The sequence below is a fragment of the Arachis hypogaea genome, chromosome 13 (assembly GCF_003086295.3).
Source record: "Arachis hypogaea cultivar Tifrunner chromosome 13, arahy.Tifrunner.gnm2.J5K5, whole genome shotgun sequence".
Lineage (NCBI taxonomy): Eukaryota > Viridiplantae > Streptophyta > Magnoliopsida > Fabales > Fabaceae > Arachis > Arachis hypogaea.
The window spans coordinates 13,294,806-13,316,223 of NC_092048.1; the positions used below are offsets into that span (position 1 = coordinate 13,294,806).

At 35.7% G+C, this 21,418-nt stretch overlaps 4 protein-coding genes across 4 annotated transcripts; 1 reads left to right on the top strand and 3 right to left on the bottom strand.

Moving 5' to 3' along the window:
- Positions 1 to 690: 690 nt before the first annotated feature.
- Positions 691 to 1,395, bottom strand: LOC114924953 (uncharacterized). Its single transcript, XM_029291184.1, has one exon. It carries the CDS (start codon positions 1,393 to 1,395, stop codon positions 691 to 693), a length of 705 nt encoding a protein of 234 aa, XP_029147017.1.
- A 144-nt stretch (positions 1,396 to 1,539) lies between these two features.
- Positions 1,540 to 2,433, bottom strand: LOC112732701 (uncharacterized). Its single transcript, XM_025781457.1, has one exon. It carries the CDS (start codon positions 2,431 to 2,433, stop codon positions 1,540 to 1,542), a length of 894 nt encoding a protein of 297 aa, XP_025637242.1.
- A 6,523-nt stretch (positions 2,434 to 8,956) lies between these two features.
- LOC112737324 (agamous-like MADS-box protein AGL15) lies at positions 8,957 to 12,553 on the top strand. Its single transcript, XM_025787169.3, has 8 exons — positions 8,957 to 9,806; positions 10,576 to 10,651; positions 10,884 to 10,948; positions 11,045 to 11,144; positions 11,270 to 11,311; positions 11,687 to 11,728; positions 11,811 to 11,986; positions 12,142 to 12,553. The coding sequence occupies exons 1-8, from the start codon at positions 9,625 to 9,627 to the stop codon at positions 12,227 to 12,229; spliced, it is 771 nt and encodes a 256-aa protein (XP_025642954.1). The 5' UTR covers positions 8,957 to 9,624; the 3' UTR covers positions 12,230 to 12,553.
- A 2,716-nt stretch (positions 12,554 to 15,269) lies between these two features.
- On the bottom strand, positions 15,270 to 16,772 carry LOC112737323 (protein BPS1, chloroplastic). The gene has a single exon (XM_025787168.3). The coding sequence runs from the start codon at positions 16,421 to 16,423 to the stop codon at positions 15,416 to 15,418; it is 1,008 nt and encodes a 335-aa protein (XP_025642953.1). The 5' UTR covers positions 16,424 to 16,772; the 3' UTR covers positions 15,270 to 15,415.
- Positions 16,773 to 21,418: the final 4,646 nt, after the last annotated feature.

Consider the following 21,418-nt stretch of genomic DNA (forward strand, 5'->3'; position numbering starts at 1 on the left):
CTGGCACGTCCCATGTGCAGTTTGATGCCCAGTCTTACCAGCCGCAGATGCCGGAGGTGCAGGTCGAGACCGCAGCTTACCAGCCACATATGACAGAGATGCATTCCCAGCCACCTGATTATCAGGGTCAGTATGTGGTGGATCTTAACGAGCCTGCAGGTAGCCCATTGGATACTTGGTTCACCATGGGGGGCACCCCCCAGTCCGCGTTTGGGTTAGACCATCCAGTTGATGACATTGGACAGGAGGCGGCCCGACCGACTCTAGTCAGGCGTCCCACTCGTTGTGTGACAGGATCTCATCTCCTTGGTGACTTTCATGATGCAGCCCGGGATGATCGCGATGATTAGCACCATGTGTTGTATTTTTTTTTTCGTTATGTGGTTTATGTTCCGGTTACGGACTTTATGTTTATTCTCGTTGGATGACTATTATTTTGGTTTTTTTTTTTTTACTTTATGTTTATGTTTATGGATTTTATGTTTATTGATCGTAGAAGTATGATGGAAATAAACCATGATAAATCTAGAAAAGTGATAAATAACTACTTGAATTAACATTAACACTTAAACCAACAAGACTTAGAACTCATCACTAATACAAACAGACACATTTGTAATAACGAAGACTAAACTCAAAACTGGCAAAATGACGCGTAAACTAACACAAACGAACTAAATCATGATAAATCTAGATGCCGCTAGTAGAACCTCGTTGAGGGCAACCCCTTCGAGTATGACCGGGCTGCCTGCACAGGCCACACCTCTTAGGTCGGCCGGTGTCAGCTTCGTCCATGTTGTTGCGGATGCGGGTGGACCGTGGTCGTCCTTCTCTTGCCCTTCTCATGCCCGGGTCGGGGATCACAGTTGGCCCATCATATGGGGGCCAAAGCCCCTCTGGAATACAAGGTGACTGCGCACAACATGCGAGGGCATGGCAACAGGGATAGTGCAGCGCCTGGAAGTATCCACAATCACAGGTGCGATCCCTTAGAGAAACCCGATAGCTACCCAGAGAGAATTTTCCCGTGAGAGTCGTCTTAGCCACTGTATAGTCAAGGTGATGTCTATCGAACACAGTCACGGTGAAGCACCTCAAATCCTTTAGGTTACGCTCAATGGCCTTAACTAGTGCCTGTGAAAACCGCTGCCCGGACCCTAACTGTGCCTCTGCCGTGTGCCCCCGGACAACAAACAACTCCGCCAGCCGGAGATATGTCGACTTAACCAGAGACATCACTGGTAGGTTTCTTGTGCCCTTCAAGACAGAGTTCACACACTCAAAAATATTGGTCGTCATGTGACCATATCTTCTCCCCCCATCCTTGTGCTGTGTCCACCTCTCATACTCCATTCTGTTTGCCCAATCGCACATGGCTGGATTCTCTGTCCTCATTATATCAAACCAATGGTCGAATTCTGCTTCCGTCTTCGCAGACACGGCATTTACCAGCCACCTCCTCGCATCCTGTCCCTTGAAAGTGAGGGCAAAATTTGCAGCAACATGCCGAATACAAAATGCCCGATAAGCATGGGGAGGTTACCAACCACTATCGGGGGACTCTAGTGCAGCCTTGATGCCGTTGTGTCTATCAGAGATCACGAGAATACCTTGCTGTGGAGTTACATGTCTTCTAAGATTCGAAAGAAAGTATGACCAAGACTCTGCATTTTCCCCCTCCACGAGTGCAAACACAACAGGAAAAATATTCGAGTTACCATCCTGAGCGATCGCCAACAATAATGTCCCGCCATACTTGCCATAGAGGTGTGTTCCGTCGATACTTACGAGCGGCTTACAGTGGCGAAATGCCTCAATACACGGAGGAAATGTCCAAAACATCCGATGAAAATAGACTCTATCTTCATCAACTTGGTCACCCACTCTAACCGGGGAGGTCTTCAGCAGAGCAACGGAACCTTCCATCGTGGATGTGACCCCAAGGATCCATCGAGGCAGATCCGCATATGACTCCTCCCAATCGCCATATATATGCGCTACTGCCTTCTGCTTCGCCAACCACACCTTCCGATAACTAGGCCTGAATCCATATGTCACCTCCGTTGCCTCTTGCAACACCTTAATCGACATCGACGCATCAGCTCTAACCAATGGAAAGATTCTCGCACAGATGACATGATAATCAAGTTGCTTGTGGTCGCTTGATATCGATGTGGCCATACACGTGTGCGAACCGTTGTACCTCCTAACTTCCCATGTGCTCTTCCTTTTCCGCATGACTATCCGAATCAACCACGTGCACTCGTTACCAAACTCCTTGCATCTCCCTTGGTATTTCAGATTGTCGGACTCCATTACCTTGTACTCAACTCCACGCTGAATACTATAATCTTTTACACTCAACACGGCTTCCTCTTTACTTTGGAACGATTGGCCAATCTGAAATTCAATCAGAGGTGTCCCATCATGCATCCCCTACCCATCGAATGTTGCATCTACATTCTGGTGTTGGCCGATGGCTTCCAAGTTCAAAGAAGAGAGGTGGGGAGGGTACTCTTGTGTTCCAGAACCGGAACCTCCATGGGTTGAACGTGTAACTCTTGGAATATCATCATCACTGTCCCCACTAATATCGACAGGCTCCTCATCCGAATCATCGTCACACAGTGCATTCTCAACTCGATCCGGTCCGGCATCACATTCAAAATCAGGCACAACAGGAGCAACATATGCATGAACAGCCCCAGTATGTTCGGGCTCAAGAATCAGAACTGCCGCTGCTACCACAGGCATCGATGTCGATGCACCACCGGCTGTGGTCGACTGAGGATTCGGTGCCGATGTCCCAGAGCTATCCACACCATCTTCCAATTTCGCAAGCAGCTCAGGTATCCTCACCTTCGGAAAACTACGCCTGCAGTGAAACAAGACCTGCAGGTCTTCATCCGACCCGATCACGAAGGTCTCATATCTCACACCAGTTGACACAACGGCAATGGGAATCTTGTAAAATAACTTTTTTACCTACTTCGTCCCACAGGTACCGAGCTTCCGTAATATGCTTAGCTTAATCTCTGCCAACGTATTCGACGATCGGATAAAAATACTAAGCGGTTCTCTATCTGTGAATTTTACACCATGCCTTTTGCTCTTTTGGATTTTTCCATAGCAGTGAACCAGAGCCACAAAACTATCCTCCCCCTCCATTTGTGAATAACACTCTACCTCTCCACATTTGGCCCCTCCATGGTTTATATAGGCAGCCCCATTCAGCCAACTACACGTAAACCGCTATAGCCTATAGCGGTTTACCCTCACACACGCACACACGTAAACCGCTGTTACTTGTAGCGGTTTATGTATTACCCTTTTAACACGTAAACCGTGGCTGGTTGTAGCGGTTTATATAGATATGTGAATCAATGTATTTGCGTATTGGATTTGGAAACAATGCATTTGCATAATATTGAAACTGAAACAATTTACCAACGTAAATTGCCCTTATTTTAATAAAAAAAGGATCTTTTTTCAATAAAAACAAGTTTTTTTATTTTTTAACGTGTTTGATAAATTTCTAGTAGTAAAAGTAAAAGTACTAGAAAAATAAAAAAAAAATATCTTTTTTTAGAAGCTGTAATTTACTTTTTTTAAAAGATATTTTTTTCTTAAAAAAAAGATATTTATAAACAAAAAAGTACTTTTATATCGTTATACCCAAACATAATTGATAGATAAAAAGAGTTTTTTGCATGAGATACTCAAACATAAAATTACTTTTACTTTTCCATAAGATCTTTTACAAAAAAATAACTCAAAAAAAAAAAATCTTTTTTTTAGAAACTCACCCAAACAAGCTCAAAATGATAAGTATTTGCTATTCTTTTAAAAATATATCTATTATGTATGTTTCATCATGATATGAATATTCACTTAAATAAATTAAATAATTACTCACAGAATACATTTTATATAAAAAAATTGGAAACCATCAAAAGTCACATGCAACCAGTGGCGGAGCTTGAAACAAAATTTTGAAGGGCCAAAATTTTATAAATATGATTATTTTTTAAGTTTGTTACTAATAAAATAATAAATACATAATTCTACAAATAAAAAATAGAAAATAATTTATAATAGTACTCTCCTTCTTAAATATTAGCGTTCCTCCTAAAAATGCATCAATTCTTTAATTTTTTTATTATTATTTTATATAAAAATCTGAATATATATCCTGTAAAATATGTAAAAAAAAAAGTTAAAAGAATAAACATTAAAATTTGTAATATTTTTTGAAATTTTTTTATCAATTTATACAAATAAAATAATATCAAAACTTATTGAATATTTTAAATATTATTAATCATATAAAAATTAAATCAAATAAACAGTAAAATATAAAATAATATTAAATTAATTGAATAAAAAATACATATTTCTTTATATTTGAACTCAAAGGTAGAAGGAGTATTGCTTGTTGAATAGAGAGCTGCGAGATGCGAATAGAGAAGCTGCTAGCAAAGCAGCATGTTTTTTATAATGATTTTTATCTTTTATTTTTTTAGATTATATTTTTTTTTATTCTTATATTTTTTGTTAAATAAGTTATTTTATTTGATTTGATTGTTAGATGACTTTTTTTTATGTTTATGTTTTTTTGTTAGATAGCTTGTTTATTTGATTTGATTTTATCTTTTAATTTTGATGTGTTATGAAAGTCAACAAATCACAATCCAACATGTTTTTTATGTTTAAAATTAAAAATTATTGTGCAATGAAAGCAAAATATTTAAGCCAACCAAACTATTTTTTATTTTTTGCAGAAACACTGCTAATTTTTTTATAAAAAATTGGGAGATCATGGCCCCTTTATCTTAACTAAGCTCCGCCCCTGCATGCAACCATATTAAACGACAGAAAAACTTTCAAAGAAAAAGAAAATAATCAAAGAAACTAGATTGCATCATCCAAGTATCAGAGAGAATGACTTATTTCCAATAACATGCCCTCATACTTATAAAAGATATATTATTTTCTAATAATTGTTTGACTAAATGGACTAAAAAGTCAAATAAATCACTGTTAAAATTTTCATAGAAAAATTTGGGATGTATATATATGTTGTATACTCTTTTGGGAAGGAAATTGATTCCAACAAAAAAACCATGACAAAAAATTATAATACATGAGAAGAAAACATGTTATAGAATAATTTATTTACAGAATTACATCAACAAAAAATGAAGTGTATCATATTATATTTGTATATATAAACAAATTATTGATTTAATATTTTATTGAATTTATATATATATATATATATATATATATATATATAGATAGATAGATAGATATAGGTGAATTATAATATGACACTGTGCTATGGTGACTATACAAGTGTTATTAAAATTTTTATATTTTAATAACGCTATTTTTAAACAATACTTTTTAAAAAATATTCTTTAACAATAAAAAATATTACTTTAATTTTAGCAATACTTTTTAAAATACCATAGTTATAGTAGTCATCAAAACATACTTATATTAGAATGATCTCTATATATATGATAATTTTCGTCCCACCTTCTCTAAAATAATATATAATTTACTCTTTATATATATGACATGTCAATTTCTAATTAGATAATATCTTAATCTAATTACTAACTATATTTAAATAATTTAACCATAATAAAATTAACTTGTAATTAAGTTATAATTTAAAATGAGTCATTGTATAATTTTTAAAAATATTAATAAACAAAACTCACATTTTCTTAAAAAAAAATTTCCATGACACAAAGAAAAGAAAAAACTTATTTGTTCTTCCTTGTAATCTAATGGTTAAAGTACACCATCTTTTTCATGACTTTTACTTCACTGTAAGAGTATGGTCAAATAATCACTTGTTTTAAATAATAACAAAAAATTTTAGAAGTTCAATTCATGATAGAGAGAGCCATTGAGGAATAAAATGCGGGTCACTCATTTATTTATTTATCTCACCTTTTAAATAATAATATTGAAGAATTAAATTTTTTTTCCGGGTGGAATGATTAGGAAAAAAAAGGGCATAGTTATTTTTTTTAGAAATTATATAATTACTCATTTTAAATAATAATTTAATTATAAAATAATTTTATTATGCATAAGATATTAATTTTAATTAAATTAAAATAATTCAAATTATTAATAATTAAATTAAAATATTATTCAATTAGAAGTTAACCTATCATAAAAAATAAATTACATATTATTTTAAAAAAATAGAGATAAAGTTCAGCTATATATATGTTTCACTATCTACTCCACACATCTTGAATGTTTCTTTTTGAGGAAAAAAAATAGTGTGGAATAGTCAGAAAGTCCACACAACATAGAAGTCATCGACTTTAAAGTTGAAAGAAAGCGATAGAACCATGCGCTCTGCCCTCTGCCTCTAACATTAAGCAAAAGGACAATCACCAAAAGGCAACTTCCCTCCCATTCATTTACTTCACTTTTGCCACATCTATAAACCAATTTTGGAAACCAAATATTCCAAAATCCCAATTTTATATTAAAATAAAAACAATAAGCACCGCAACAACACTAGTCCAATTGCAATGACTCTCTCTAAATATGGAACTTTACCTCTAATTCTTTCACATTCTCCATTCTCCTAGTTCTATTTTCTTGCTCCTTTTAGGAAAAGTATTTATAGTCAAGCACTTAGCCAAAGCCAAACCAAGACTACTATTTTCATGAGGAAAAGTGTGAAGACTCCAAGTGGGACCCACCTTTTTGAAAACCTTAATACTAACATGAGAAAGATTAAAGGAACCTCTCTACCTTATACTCCCCAAAAAAGCAAAGTGTTCATAATGCCACTGTCTTTTCCCTGAATTAGGTAATGGCTAATACCAAAAGTAGGTGGAATAGACTTCCATATGTGGTAAGATGATAAAATCAGGATCAGGAAAAGAAAGAATAAGTACTACACAAAAAATGGTATATATAATTAACTCAGAAGATTAAAATGGAAACAAGCTATCATATAAAAGAGAAAAACTCTAAATTCGTAAACATCTTATGTTTTATGTTATGTGTATACTAAAATTAGTTATTAAAATTAATTATTAATATAAAATATATATTAAAATATTAAATATATTAAAAATAAATTAAATAATATATTTATTTATATATAAATATATAATAATTAATTTTAATATATAAATAATATTTTTGATACTTAAAATGACATAAAATTATTGTAAGTTGTAACGACTCTGTGATAATATTAAAAATAAATAAATAAATAGATAAATAATTTGTCATCATTTTAAATTACTCTCTTGTAGTCTTTTAGAAATACTTATGTCATGTTTCTACAGGTATGAGTTTAAAAAAATAGTGCCAAATTTTACCAAAAATATAAATGGGTTATTATTTCAAGAAATTTTAATTTTTTTTTGGTGACTAAAAGAAATTTTAATTTATTCGTAAAAACTGTACATAAAAAATATATTACTTTTTAAAAAGTTTATTGGCAACATGTGATATTATAAAAAATGCTAGAGAGTAGAGACCAATATTTTTAGGTAAAAAAATGAAGAATTGGTTAGTATTAACTTAAATATAAGATAAATACAAAAAATGTTGGCCACTTAATATTTATCACTTTTATTTTATCCTAAAAAATGAGTATTTGATATTTTCATGTTGAGAAAATAAAAATTAACATATACAATGACTACCATGATTAGTATATTTCTTGTCAGAGGGTTTATCCTTTTATTGGTACAGAAATATTTTGGAAATTAAAATTTTATTTATGAAGATATATAGAATAAAACAAATATACTCATAATTTATTTTTATAAATATTTAAAAAATTTTTCAACAATTCATATAATAATTAAACAATTTTTTTAAATAATATATATTCTTGAAAATATAATTTTATAAAATATATTTTTAACCTCGAAACAAATGCCGGTAACTATTATAAGTATAATAATATAATATTAAAGGTTAAGAAATATTAGTGTATTAATTTTAAATTTTGAGTATTTTGTATCTCATCATTTCACTTAATTGGAGTTTAAAACAAATTTTAATTTCTATAATGTTTAATTTAAGTATATTTTACACATTTAGATAATTATATGACCTTTTAAATTAACAAAAGAACTATTTTTAAATTTGTCGCTTGAATAATTATGTAAATAATTAAATTTAATTAGATATTTACATAAAAATATCTTACATGGCCAAGCTATCAAAATTAAGTTCTTTTAAGAATTCAATTTTAATTTTGTCACATTATAACTAATGTTTTAACAATCATTTAATCACATCACATAAAATTGTTTACACTAATAATGTTTTAAAAGAAATATGATAGACATCCAATTTTGCAAAACATTTGTTAATGGTAAAAGATGAAAGTTGAAATTCAATACTAAAAATTTGACTAATTTAACTTTTTAATCAATAAACAAATAAATAAATCTATATTTTTTATAATAAAAAATATTCACTAAATAAAAATAATACAAAAATAAGACAAAAAATGTAACAAATTAAATATATTATATGTAAATTTAAATTGAATAAAAAATTAATAATACTATATCATATTTTATAATTTAAATTGGATTGGTTTATTTTTTATAAGTAGATACAAAATTCGATACCATTTATGCATTTTTTCAAAAGTAAAATTTAATATAATTTAAATTAATGCGATTTTGATTGGTTTTCAATTTGAATTAAATTGAATAAATGATTTTATTTGAATAAATTTGAATATGAACATTTTTAAAAATTATATTTATAAAAAATAACAATTTTTTAAATTAATTAACTAAATAATCATAAAAAAACGAATTTAATTAAACGAGTACATAAAAATATGGTCAATCTATTAAAATTAAGTTCTTTTAAGAATTCAATTTTAACTTTTCTTCTCACACTCTTAACAAAAAATCTTATGCACATCCAATCCAATTTTGCATTCTAAAAGTGGGAAAACAACTTTCTATAGTCATCAGTCAAGATGCAAAACATTTGTAAATGTTAAGATCAAAGTTGAAATTCAATAGTAAACATTTGACTAATTTAATTTAAAAGAAAAGGTTCAAATTCAAATAGAGTGTTTAAAAAATGAGTTAAGGTGAGAAAAAAATGGAAAATGGTGGGACCCAGAAGAGAGGCCAATGGCAGCAAAAACACACTAAATGTGGCAAAAAAGAAGAGTCATGCACAACTCTAAATACATACAATAGCCATGCAAAGTTGCCGTTTCCAGGCACTGGCCATTTTGGGGTAAAACCCTCTCTCACCTCTTTATCTTCTCCACCAAATTTAGCACTCTCCCTTTCCCCAAGCAGAAACAAACATTGAAAAACAAAAACAAAAAAAGAAAAAGAAAAAGAAAAAGAAAACCCTTCAAAAACCAGGTTTGGGGTGTTAAAGCTTAGGATTTAGAGAGTTTAGAAAATAAAAAAAGGAAGCACCTTTACATATACCCAGAGCTTCTGTTTGAGAAACAAAGGTGTTTGGATTAAAATTCCAACTGGGTTTCATCAATTTTCTTTGTTCCCATATTTTTTTTCCATCAAGTTTGCGTTTTTGGGCTTTGATAAGCTTATTTTGGGTATAAAAGAAGAAAAAAAGGAGATGGGTAGGGGTAAGATTGAAATCAAAAGGATTGAGAATGCTAACAGCAGACAAGTTACATTCTCCAAAAGGAGAACCGGTCTTCTTAAGAAAGCTCAGGAACTCGCTATTCTCTGCGATGCTGAGGTGGCTGTCATCATCTTCTCTAATACAGGGAAGCTTTTTGAGTTTTCCAGTTCTGGGTATGTATCTATGTCACTTTTAAGGTGTTTCTATGGTTTAACATGCTTGCATGTTACTTTTGATTGTATGAGTTACTTTTTTTTTTTTTAAATTTTATTTGTAAGGTTAGTCTTTTTATTTTGTTGCCTCAGATTTCTTATTTATCATGTTTATCAATTTTTGCATGTGAAAATTTGGTTCTAATTCTGATGGTTTGACTGGTACAGGATTGGTCTTGTTATCGCTGAATTTATTTGCTTTCCTTATTTTGATGTGGTGATTTATTTTTTATTTCATATATGCTTGTTTCAATTAATTTTATTTATTTATTTATTTTGTGTGTGTGAAAGTGATTTCTTTTTAGCTGATTATTAAGTTAAACCTCCCTTTCAGTTTGGTTATTTCTTTATAATCCTATCTTCACTTTCTCTATAGGAAGATATTATTCTGAGTTGGGTTTGTAAGTCCATTTGTTTCTTGCTGGTTAATCCTTTTAAGTCAAGGTGTTTTACACAACTTGCTCAGTTTAATGCATTGCATTTGCATGCTATTGCAAAGGTTACTTTGTTGAATTATGATATTTATGATTACTTGATGAATGAGATTATGAGATAGATGCATGATATACATTATTCAATCATTAAGATGAAACAACTTTGTTTTTTTTTCAAGCCTTTTTTGCTTTGCTTTATTCTGTGATTCAATTGACTTAAGTGAGTTTGAAATGTGGGGACCGTTCATTTCCCACTAAATGCATTTATTCTTCTAAATTGTGATCCCAATTCACAGAATGAAAAGAACACTTTCAAGATACAACAAATGCACCGATTCTTCAGAGGTGGCTATAGTTGAATGTAAAGCAGAGGTACTCTGTTATAATACCCTTTTAGTAGAATAAAATTTAATCTTCAGTTTGTAGTCTATAAGATTATTCTTCTTAGTTGCAGAACCATCAACCAAAGCAATGGTTCATTGGTAGTAGTAATAAAAAATGACATGTCTGTATTATAGCTGCTGTTCTAATCTTCCTTCCATTTGGTACTTGTCTTAGTTTAATTTTTGTATTTTTGTTACTAATAACAAATCTTTTTCTTCAGAAGGAAGATTCTAAGATGGTGGAGGCTCTTAAAGATGAAATTGCAAAGCTAGAAAGAAAGCAACTGTATGTGTTTTAAACCTTTACATTTCTATTTATTACCTCATCGTCTTCTGCTACAAGCGTTATCTCTCGATGAATATTTTCCGCCTGTGACTATAGATGGCTACTGGGTAAGGACATGACAGGATTGAGTATAAAAGAACTGCAACATCTAGAGCAGCAACTTAACCAAGGGTTGTTGGCGGTCAAGGAGAGGAAGGTGTGTCACATTTCATGTTATCTTTGTTCCTTCGCCTTTCCTCAGCAAAGTTCATAAGCAGAATATCATTTTACCTCGTAATATACTATCACTGTTCAAAGTCTTAATTTTGTTTACTCTTTCAGGAGGAATTACTTATGGATCAACTGGAGCAGTCTAGGGTTCAGGTATTTTGAAACTTGAAAAAACTCTCTAAAGCCTACTTGCTTCGTTGAGTGGTGATGCGTGCGACAACCATAAAATTATGTTTTACTCGACTAGTCATTTACATATGATTTACAAGCCATACTTTTTCTATTCAGTTCACTGTTTTATTTAAAGGAAGTCAGTATTTCCTAAATCTACATATGATTAAGTCAATAATAAACATATTATGTTATACCTTTCCTTTCCATATTTGTTGCGATTATTCTTGTCCTCAATGTAGAAAGCAAAGAACTTGCTTGTAGCGACTAGAAATTTGTAGATAAAGTTGAAATCTTTGTCTATTTTAGGATTGACAATAACTTTGTTCTGATATTTGTTTGGTTTATTCTTTACAGGAACAGAGAGCTATGTTGGAGAATGAAACTTTGAGAAGACAGGCAAGTGTTTATTCGCGTTATTGACATGCTTCCGGAATCCTTGCCTTTGTACTTTGAATACTAATACTGTCATCTCTTACAGATTGAGGAGCTTCGTTGTCTTTTCCCGGTAACAGAACGTGTAGTCCCGTCTTATCTTCACTACCCCCATGTGGAAAGAAAGAATGTTTATGTAGATAATGGTGTTGTTAAGTGTACCAGCTTGGCAAGTAACTGTGAAAACGAGAGAGGAGATTCGGACACCGCATTGCATTTAGGGTACGACCTGTATTCGACCTCCGAATTCACAACTAAGCTGCATAAGAATCATGCTATTCTATGATTTTTGCTGCATACAAAGTCCATTATTCTTTATGTTCATGTACCTACATGTTATGTAGATTCTAATCTAATATTTGATTCTTGTTTTTCAGGTTGCCAAGTGATGTTAATCACAAGAGGAAGGCAACCGAGAGAGAAACATTTTCGAATGAGTCAGAAAGCCAAGTTGCTCTACTCTGATCCCAGTTCTGACTTATCTTTCTTGCAACAAGGAAAAGTAGAAGAACTTGAAAGTTGAAACTAATTTAGTGCAGTTATAGTTTGTGCAGTTTCAGTGTAGATCAGATAAGTGGAAAAAAAGTAGGATCCTAGGTGAATCCCCCCCAAGATCAAATCATATAATGTAGAATTTGGCTCTTTTTTTAGATTTTGGCAAGCTTCAGATTCAGATTTCATCAGTTCTACCTCATTTTGGGGTAAACAGGCTTGGGGATTGGGGAAAGTTTTAAGTTATTATGAACCATGCTTTAGTTATCTACAAAAATCAAAAGGATTCTTAGTCTATTTTTCTGTTGTTGCATATTCATCTTGATGTTTTGGTGTCCTTTTACTTTAATCTAGAATATGCCTCAGTCATTCAACCTTTGATTTCAATATTGTCTATGTCAAGAAGAAATTATTTATCTCCCACTTAAATATCATCTTACTTGTTAAACAAGGGGAAAAATTTATTGATCTTTTGAGATTTTAGGACCTTGAAAGTATATAGTTTTTAACTTCATTTAAAAATATTTGAAAATATTTTAAAGATATTATAAATTTATTCTCATGTTAGTAGAATTGAGACTTTTTTATATAATTATATTTAAAAAACATTAATTCCAGGAATACGCACGGATTAGAATTTTGTCTCGCCAACTCAAGGGCGTCGCCCATGAAATGGAGTTGCCCCTCAACTCACCCTCGGCGCGCCCGCGAAATGGAGGGGACGAAGTGGGGCATGTCTAGCCCACCGGCCGCGAAATGGGCCAATTAACTGGCGGCGACCAAGAATTGGGGAGCTTCGTTTCTAGCGTCCGCGAATCTAGTTTGATAATTTTCCATGTTTTCTCATTCTGCTTCCTATATGTCTACCTTTAACTTGCAAATAATACTGGTGACATAGGGTAGATGGAAGATCATCTTGTTCTTTGATTGCCCTTTAAATAAAATCATTGACATGGACTTCAAATTTGAGGATTGAAAAATGTTTGCCTTGGAAGGAACTATCCAAACAAAACCAACCTTTAGTAATGGAAAATCTTTCACATCTGAATCCTTTATGAGACTAAGTATTAGTTAGAGCATCCTTGACCTTCGTTCCCTGTATTTCATATCTATCTATAAATTGGTGTACTCTTCCCATATAAAAGTAACTGTGAAAACCATTAAAACACATACTTAAGATGAAATAATTAATTGACCTTGGTCATGTAGAAAATTGTATAAGTAGACAAACTTCTTGTACCGAAATGAGTTGTCGTACCATTCATTCTTAAGGCAATCCATTTTAATATTCTTAACTTTGGACGTTATGTAAACTTATTACAATATTACTACATATGCAAAGCTTCTACCACAAATGTTGAATTGAAAGTCTTAACACATTGGTCACCAAGGGATATCCTACAGCATTTAAAGAAACACTTTTTGATTGGATGATTTTACACCTTGTGTCATTATATGTCTACTATCTTCTTCTTGACGATTTGTTTTTCTTACTAAAAAAGAAGAAAAGAGAAAATCAATCCCTGGCTGTGCATAATTAACACATCTAAAGTGCAATACTGCAATCTCAGTTATGTGCCACATATCTGGAACACGTTTACGTAGATTTTAATTCTATAAATAATTACATAAAAGTTCTCATAGATATTTTGTTTATCATGTTATGTAATCCAAGTTAATGGCAGTTATTTTCTAGTCCATATGAATACTTCTGAACTTGTTTATGTGTTGATATTTTTCTTTTGATGTCTGGCAGCAACTTTGGTGACATTTTTGATGAAGATTTCTTCATAGAAACACTTGGAAATCGTGTGCATGTGGTAAGAGAGCTCCCAAGTGACATACTTCAGAGGTTCAATAATAACATAAGTAACATTGTCAATCTTAGAGTTAAAGCTTGGTCTAGTCCTGCTCACTATCTTCAGAAGGTCCTTCCTCAACTATTAGAAATGGGGTGCGTTTTTTTCCCCTCTGTTTCCTCACCATTGGTTGGCCTCCAATTCTTCCCAGTGACAATTTCAAGTTTTCCAAATGCTAAAATGTCAAATAATATTCTAGTAGAAGATAGAACAAATGTAATATATTCCTAATGTTTACATGTAGTCTCTTCACTCATCAATATTTTGATAACTGAATATGTTTAATTTAAGTAGGATTATTTGCAGGGAATAAAGTACTAAAACCCACTCAACATAATGAAGTCACAATTAATGGAAGCAATATAAGAAAAATAACCAAATACACAGAAATAAATACCTGATTTTCAGGATCCAAACAAGTACATGTAAATACGAATTCCCCCCCTTGACTTATCTTGAAAAACTTTACGGTACCTGCCATCTTTTCCAAAAATCTGATAGATGAAAGTATTGTGTAAGCTTGATGATCATACTTTGATTGATTCAACTAATGTGTTGTTTGCAGAGTTATGTTATTGAAATCTCATATTCTTTTAAAAATTTAGGCTGGGCGTTTATATAGGCAAATTATGCTCCCAATTCGTGGGCAGTACACATGAAGTGCACCAATTCATGACCGCCGCCCCTGGTTTTCCCATTTCGTGGATGGCAGACACTAAATGGCTGTCCCCCCATTTCGTGTCCGCCGCAGGTGAGTTGGACCCTGCTGCTGTCGCCTCCATTTCGTGGGCGACCGCCTTGAGTTGGCGATGCGTATTTCAGAAATCTATGCGTATTCCTGGAATTAATGTTTTTTAAATATTTAATTATATAAAAAAGCCGTAGAATAGACATTTCTAAGAACCAATTTTTTGTTGAGGTTATTTTTAAGAAATATGAGAAGACAAAAAAAAATTTGTTACCCATTTTCTTTATTTCCATTTTACCCGGGATTTCTTTAAATCCTGCTTATTAGCTCAAATGATGAACAAAAGCTTTGTAAGAATGAGTTGTTTCTGATTTCTGCTCAATTTGTAAAGTGAAAGATCCAATTTTGAAACTCTCACATCAGAGACATGTATAAATATAAATAAGTTATACACAAGAACAACACCTTGGCTACATTAGTGTTCTATAATGCAATGAAATCTTTAGTATTTACATTACTTGTTAAATTAAGATCATACACTTTGAAAACATTACAAAACTTAAAAGACCCTATGAAACTATAAGTCTATACACAGGAAATCAAATCAATCAATCAAACAACAGAATTTTTGGGTCCTTTCTTCAATCTAAGACAATCTATTAATTCAGTTCTCTGTGTCATTACCTTGTTGAACATATCATCCACCATAGTTCTTACAACATCACATAGATTCTCCAACACTTGCAGCTTTGTTTGCATTTCCTTGGCAGCAACATCTGAATCATCAAGAAGAACTTGAGCAACAGAATCATTGATCTCCTTCACCTCCTTCAACACAGGAATTTTCTCCATTATTTGTTCATTGATCTTGGAATCAAGTGTCACAACCAAAGAACCATCAAAGCCACCTAAAATTTCTCTTAACTCCATATATGGCTTATTATTACTACACAAACCAGACAACAAAATCCCACATACCCAAAAGCCAAGACTCTTCATTTCCTTCAAAGCTTCACTAACAACCCATTCTTTGCCACTAAAAATCCTTCCTTGATCACTTTCTTTGCTCAATTCGTTGGCAAAATTGACATTGAAATTGGAACAACATGGCTCAATTGGTTTCAGATGCTTTGTTGCCATAGAAGATGGAAGTGAAGAATCTTCTAAAACTGATAAACGATGAACAAGAGAAAGCCTTGATTGTGCAAGATGAGAAAGTGATGAAGAAATTGAATTGAAAATCTCCAACAAACACAAACTGTAGCTGAGATACCCTTCAATGGAACCAACCTCCCATGTACTTAAAGGGTAATCTATATCCACAAGAAGATTTGCAAAAGCCTTGTTTGTGAAGGGTAAGATCCCAAAACACTTCTCAATCCATGTCAAGGACAAGAACAAGATCTCTGATGATGACGGTCCTCCTCCTGGTTTCAACACATCAAGTGATAAATGTCCTATGAATCTGGAAACCTCGGATCTAAAAGCATGCAAGGAAGCTAAGAACTTCTCAGGTTGGTTATAATGATCATGGTTGGTCTGATTTTGATGGTGGTTGTGGTTGTGATGATTCTCCAGCTTGTTGTAGAGTTTTGCAAAGGTATGTTCCAAGAGTACCATTGACAACTTAGAACACAATACAAATAACTTTGTTGGGGTGAGTTGAGAATTAGAACTATTAAAAAAAAGTAAAAGGCTTTGAAAGTTTGGTTGTAGATGACTTATTGGTTGGAAAGTTGAGCCGATAAAGTTTGGTTTTTGATCTCAAAAAAAGAGCAAAAGAGAGTAGATTAGTATTGGAATGCAACTAGGTTGCGGATATGATCAAAACACACAATTGGTGTTTTCTTTTCCCATAGAGATTAAGGAAAAAAAAAAAACTATGGGCACCCATTTTTGCGGTGGTCAAATAGGTTCATCTGATCTGACCTACATTTTTGGTTAATAGAGGTTGGTTTATGATATAAGTTATGTTGTGGAAAAAAGGGCCCTATGCAATTACTTTGATCAATATACCAAGTTCAGAATACCTAGGGAGGGTATATTTGTCTATTTATATGGGTAATCGTACTTTGGTCCAGTTTGAGGAATCAGCTTAATTAAGCTATTTTTGAAAAAATAGCTTAAACAATAAATGACTATATTAAAAGTAGTTTTTAAATAAATTATTTTATATTTGAATTTTTAATTTTAAAAGTGTTTACTTTATAGAAATATGATAAAAAGTAGTAGTATTACGAGAGAAATTATTTTTTTTAACTTCTTTATAAACTCTTAAATAGCTTCTTAAAAAGGTGCAATTTAATTTTAAAAATTACACCAGATATTAATACTACTACTTTTCATAAATCAAAAACTCAAAAAAAATTACTTTTAAAACTTCCCAAACAGGCTCAAATTGTCACTGTGGTTGGTTATTGCTTTTACTTTTAGAGTTGCCAATTGGAAATAGGGACTTCCCTTGAAGCAGAAGCTTCAGTGGCAGTATATGAGGGTCACTACAATAACGTTTTGGTTCTCACATGTTATATTATATGTCTCACTCTTTTTTTCCTTTTCTTTTTGTCTGGTTTACATCACAAGCAACGTTGTATTTTTTATCATTGTATTTGTTTTGGTAACATCATTCTTAGTTTTTTGTTTTTAGGCTGATTCAAGACTAATTCTCCTATTTTATGATACTAATATAATATTTTATGAGATCCAAAATAAAATTGAATTAAAATTAAAAACTGAATATTAAAGATGTTATAATACATCACTTACAAGAACGAATATTATATCGATGGTAAGATTCGAACTTGTGTTTTTATGAGATACGAAATATTTTTTATAGTATGTTTCACTTCATTCTTATTTAATTTTATAACGTAGTTTTATAAATATATACAGGGACGGACTTAAAAAGAGTAAGTGAAGCCATGGTCCTCCCAGATTTTAAAAAAAAATTTATAATAATAAATGATTAAGTATATAAAATTATTATATATTATATAATTTATTTTTTATTTGAAAAATATATTTAATATTTAATTTAGTATAAATAAAAGTACAGTTCAAATATTAATGATATTTAATATTTAAAAAGTAAGTAAAATAGTAAAACAGTTTTATTCAATCAAATTTAGTAATCAGAAAAATTTTATGTTACGGCCTGGCCTAAACAGTTTACGGGTCGGCCCGACCCGGGTAACACCCGACCAAACGATCAGGAATGAAACGCCCAACTGCCGACCCGGACACGCGTCCCTGACAGCTTCGCTACGGCTGTGCAAGGGAGGCCTAGAAGAAGGTGGGCCTGTCCCTACAGGGCCCACCTCTGACACGGTATATATGGGGAAGGACCTACCCTTCCCCCAAGGTACGTCACATGCCACTCAACCCTTATTCGCCTGCACATTTCACTGACTAGAGCGTCGGAGTGTCCTTGCAGGTGACACCCCCCCCTCTCCACACGAAGTGCTCGGGAAATCGTACACACCCTCTCCAACCCAGTAGCCCGGAACCAGGCGATCTCCCTCCCACCAACCGAAGTATCAACCCGAACCGTCCGGTACCCGACCTATCGAACATTGGCGTCGTCTGTGGGGACTGGAACATCTGAATGGAAGTAATACAAGGCCCTGGAGGAGCAGGGCGAGAAGCCGAGCAGAGAGGGAAACCCGTTGTGCCGTCCTCCGAGGAACGCACAAGGTCCCCTCCTCGACGAACGACATGGTCCCTTGAAAGACGCCCTTTCGGGGGAACCGGCGACAACAGCGCCAGGATAATGCAGGAACTGTGTCATAGAATGCAAGACCTAAAACGCCGGCTGGCAGCTCGGGAGCATCGATAACAAATGCCCGAATCAGACGACTCCCGCTCTCCCCCGAGAAGCCGCTCCCGACGCGTGTCTAGCCCAAGATCTGAATCTGAGAGCCTCAGGGAGGAAGTGCGCGTAAGGAGGCGCCACGACCCCCTCATATACGTAAGGAACAGGAGGCGGCGTGCCACAGACCGCACCGTCGCTAATCGCGACCGGGAGGATGGTCGCCGGGAAGACGACGAAAGGAGAACACGGCGAACAAGTGGGCCAGTCATAGTAGGTGCGACCCCTTTCCACCGTTCCATCCTCGAAGTCCGGCTGCCAAAGCACTTTGACAAGCCAACGGACATGAGGTACGACGGAACGCAAGACCCACAGGAGCACCTTACGGCCTTCGAGGCCAGGATGAACCTAGAAGGAGTAGGGGACGAGGTAAGATGCCGCGCTTTCCCGGTCACCCTCGCGGGACCTGCGATACAGTGGTTTAACAACCTCCCGCAGGGCTCGGTGGCCAAGTTCTCGGATATAAGCCACACCTTCCTAGCCCAATTCACTACCAGGATAGCCAAAGCGAAGCACCCAATCAACCTGCTTGGGGTAACGCAAAGGTTCGGAGAACCAACTAGAAAATATCTAGATCATTTTAACGACGAGTGCCTAGAGATCGACGGACTGACCGACTCAGTCGCCAGTCTATGCCTGACGAACAGTCTCCTAAACGAAGACTTCAGAAAGCACCTCACGACAAAGCCGGTATGGACGATGCAGGAGATCCAATGCGTAGCCAGAGAGTACATTAATGACGAAGAAGTCAGCCAGGTCGTGACTGCCAATAAACGATAACCCTCCTACAGTCAAAACTGACACCACCAAAGCGGAGAAAGGTAGAAGGAACACGCCAGAGACGGCGGTCCGAGTAAAAATCCCAGGCTGTTCCCTCGCATCGGAAAGTTCACCAACTACACTCCCCTCGCCGCCCCGATCGTGGAAGTATACCAACAAATAGCCGAGAAGGGGATCCTATCGAAGCCCCGACCACTGAAGGAGCGAACAGGGGGGAACCGGAGCCTCTACTGTGACTATCACAAGGGCTACGGACACAAGACTCAGGACTGTTTTGACTTGAAAGACGCGCTGGAGCAGGCAATTAGAGACGGAAAGCTAGCTGAGTTCTCCCACCTCATAAGGGAGCTGAGGAGATGGAACCGCGACCATGAAAACGAAGACGGAACACGAGCAACGAAGCGACGCCAAGAGCCTGAAGAGAATGATCATGGCCTCACCATAGTAAACGTGGTAACAGCGAGAAACGCGGCGCCTAGGTCGAAGTCGGCACACAAGAAGGATGCCAAAGTCATCGCGGTCTCCTCATCCGTGCGAAACACCATGAAACTCCCACCCATTTCGTTCGGACCGGAGGATCAGTGGTTTGACGAAGCCGGAGAAAACCCTCACATGGTCATAATGGCTAAAGTAGGAACCGGCCTCATCAAGCGAATCCTGGTAGATACGGGGGCAGACTCGAACATCATGTTCTGCAATGTGTTCGACGCTTTGGGCTTGAGGGACGCCGACCTACAGACTCACCAGCACGGCGTTGTGGGTCTCGGCGACCATTTCATCAAGTCGGATGGCATAATCACCCTGCCGACCTCATTGAAACAAGGCCAAGGGAGAAGAACGATAATGGCCGAGTTCGTGATCCTACGAGATTCCACCGCTTACAACATCATCTTGGGGAGAAAGACCATCAACGACCTAGGAGGGGTCATCAGCACGAGGATGTTGGTAATGAAGTTCATAACTGAAGAAGAGTCAGTAGGGTCTGTGAGGGGAGACCTGGAAACGGCAGTCGCTTGCGACAACGCCAGTCTCTCGTTGAGAAGGAAGTCTAAAGAGGCATCGGGAGTATTCCTCGCCGACTTGGATGCCAGAATTGACGACAAACCCAGACCCGAACCCGAAGGGGACCTGGAAAAGTTTAGGGTCGGGAACTCGGAGGAAAAGTTCACGTTCGTAAATAGGAACCTCCCCCATGAGTTGAAAGAACCTTTGATGGAAATGATCAGAGCCAATGGCGATCTGTTTGCCTGGACACCTGCCGATATGCCAGAGATAGACCCCGGGCTCATGTCACACCGCCTAGCCATTAGGCCGGAAGCCAAACCAGTGGCCCAAAGAAGAAGAAAAATGTCTCAGGAAAGGGCAGAGGAAGTGGCCAGACAAACGGCCAGCCTCCTTGAAGCAGGGTTTATCCGGAAACTAGACTATTCTACCAGGTTGTCAAACGTGGTCCTGGTAAAAAAGCACAATGGGAGATGGAGGATGTGTGTAGACTATTCTGATCTCAACAAGGCGTGTCCCAAGGACTGCTATCCCCTCCCCAACATTGATGCACTCGTTGACGCGGCCGCGGGGTACTGGTATCTGAGCTTCATGGACACCTACTCCGGCTACAACTAGATACCGATGCACCGGCCAGACGAGGATAAAATGGCGTTCATAACGCCAGGAGAGACTTACTACTACAAAGTGATGCCCTTCGGACTGAAAAACGCGGGGGCGACGTACCAGAGGCTAATGAACAAAATATTCAGCGACCTTATCGGCAAAATGGTGGAAGTCTACGTGGACGATGTCCTTGCGAAGACTGCCCGACCCGATGACCTCCTAAGCGACCTGGAAAACGTGTTCACGTCCCTCCGACAACACGGCATGAGGCTCAACCCGCTTAAGTGCGTCTTTGCCATGGAGGCCGGAAAATTCCTGGGGTTCATGATAACCCAAAGGGGAGTGGAAGCTAACCCCGA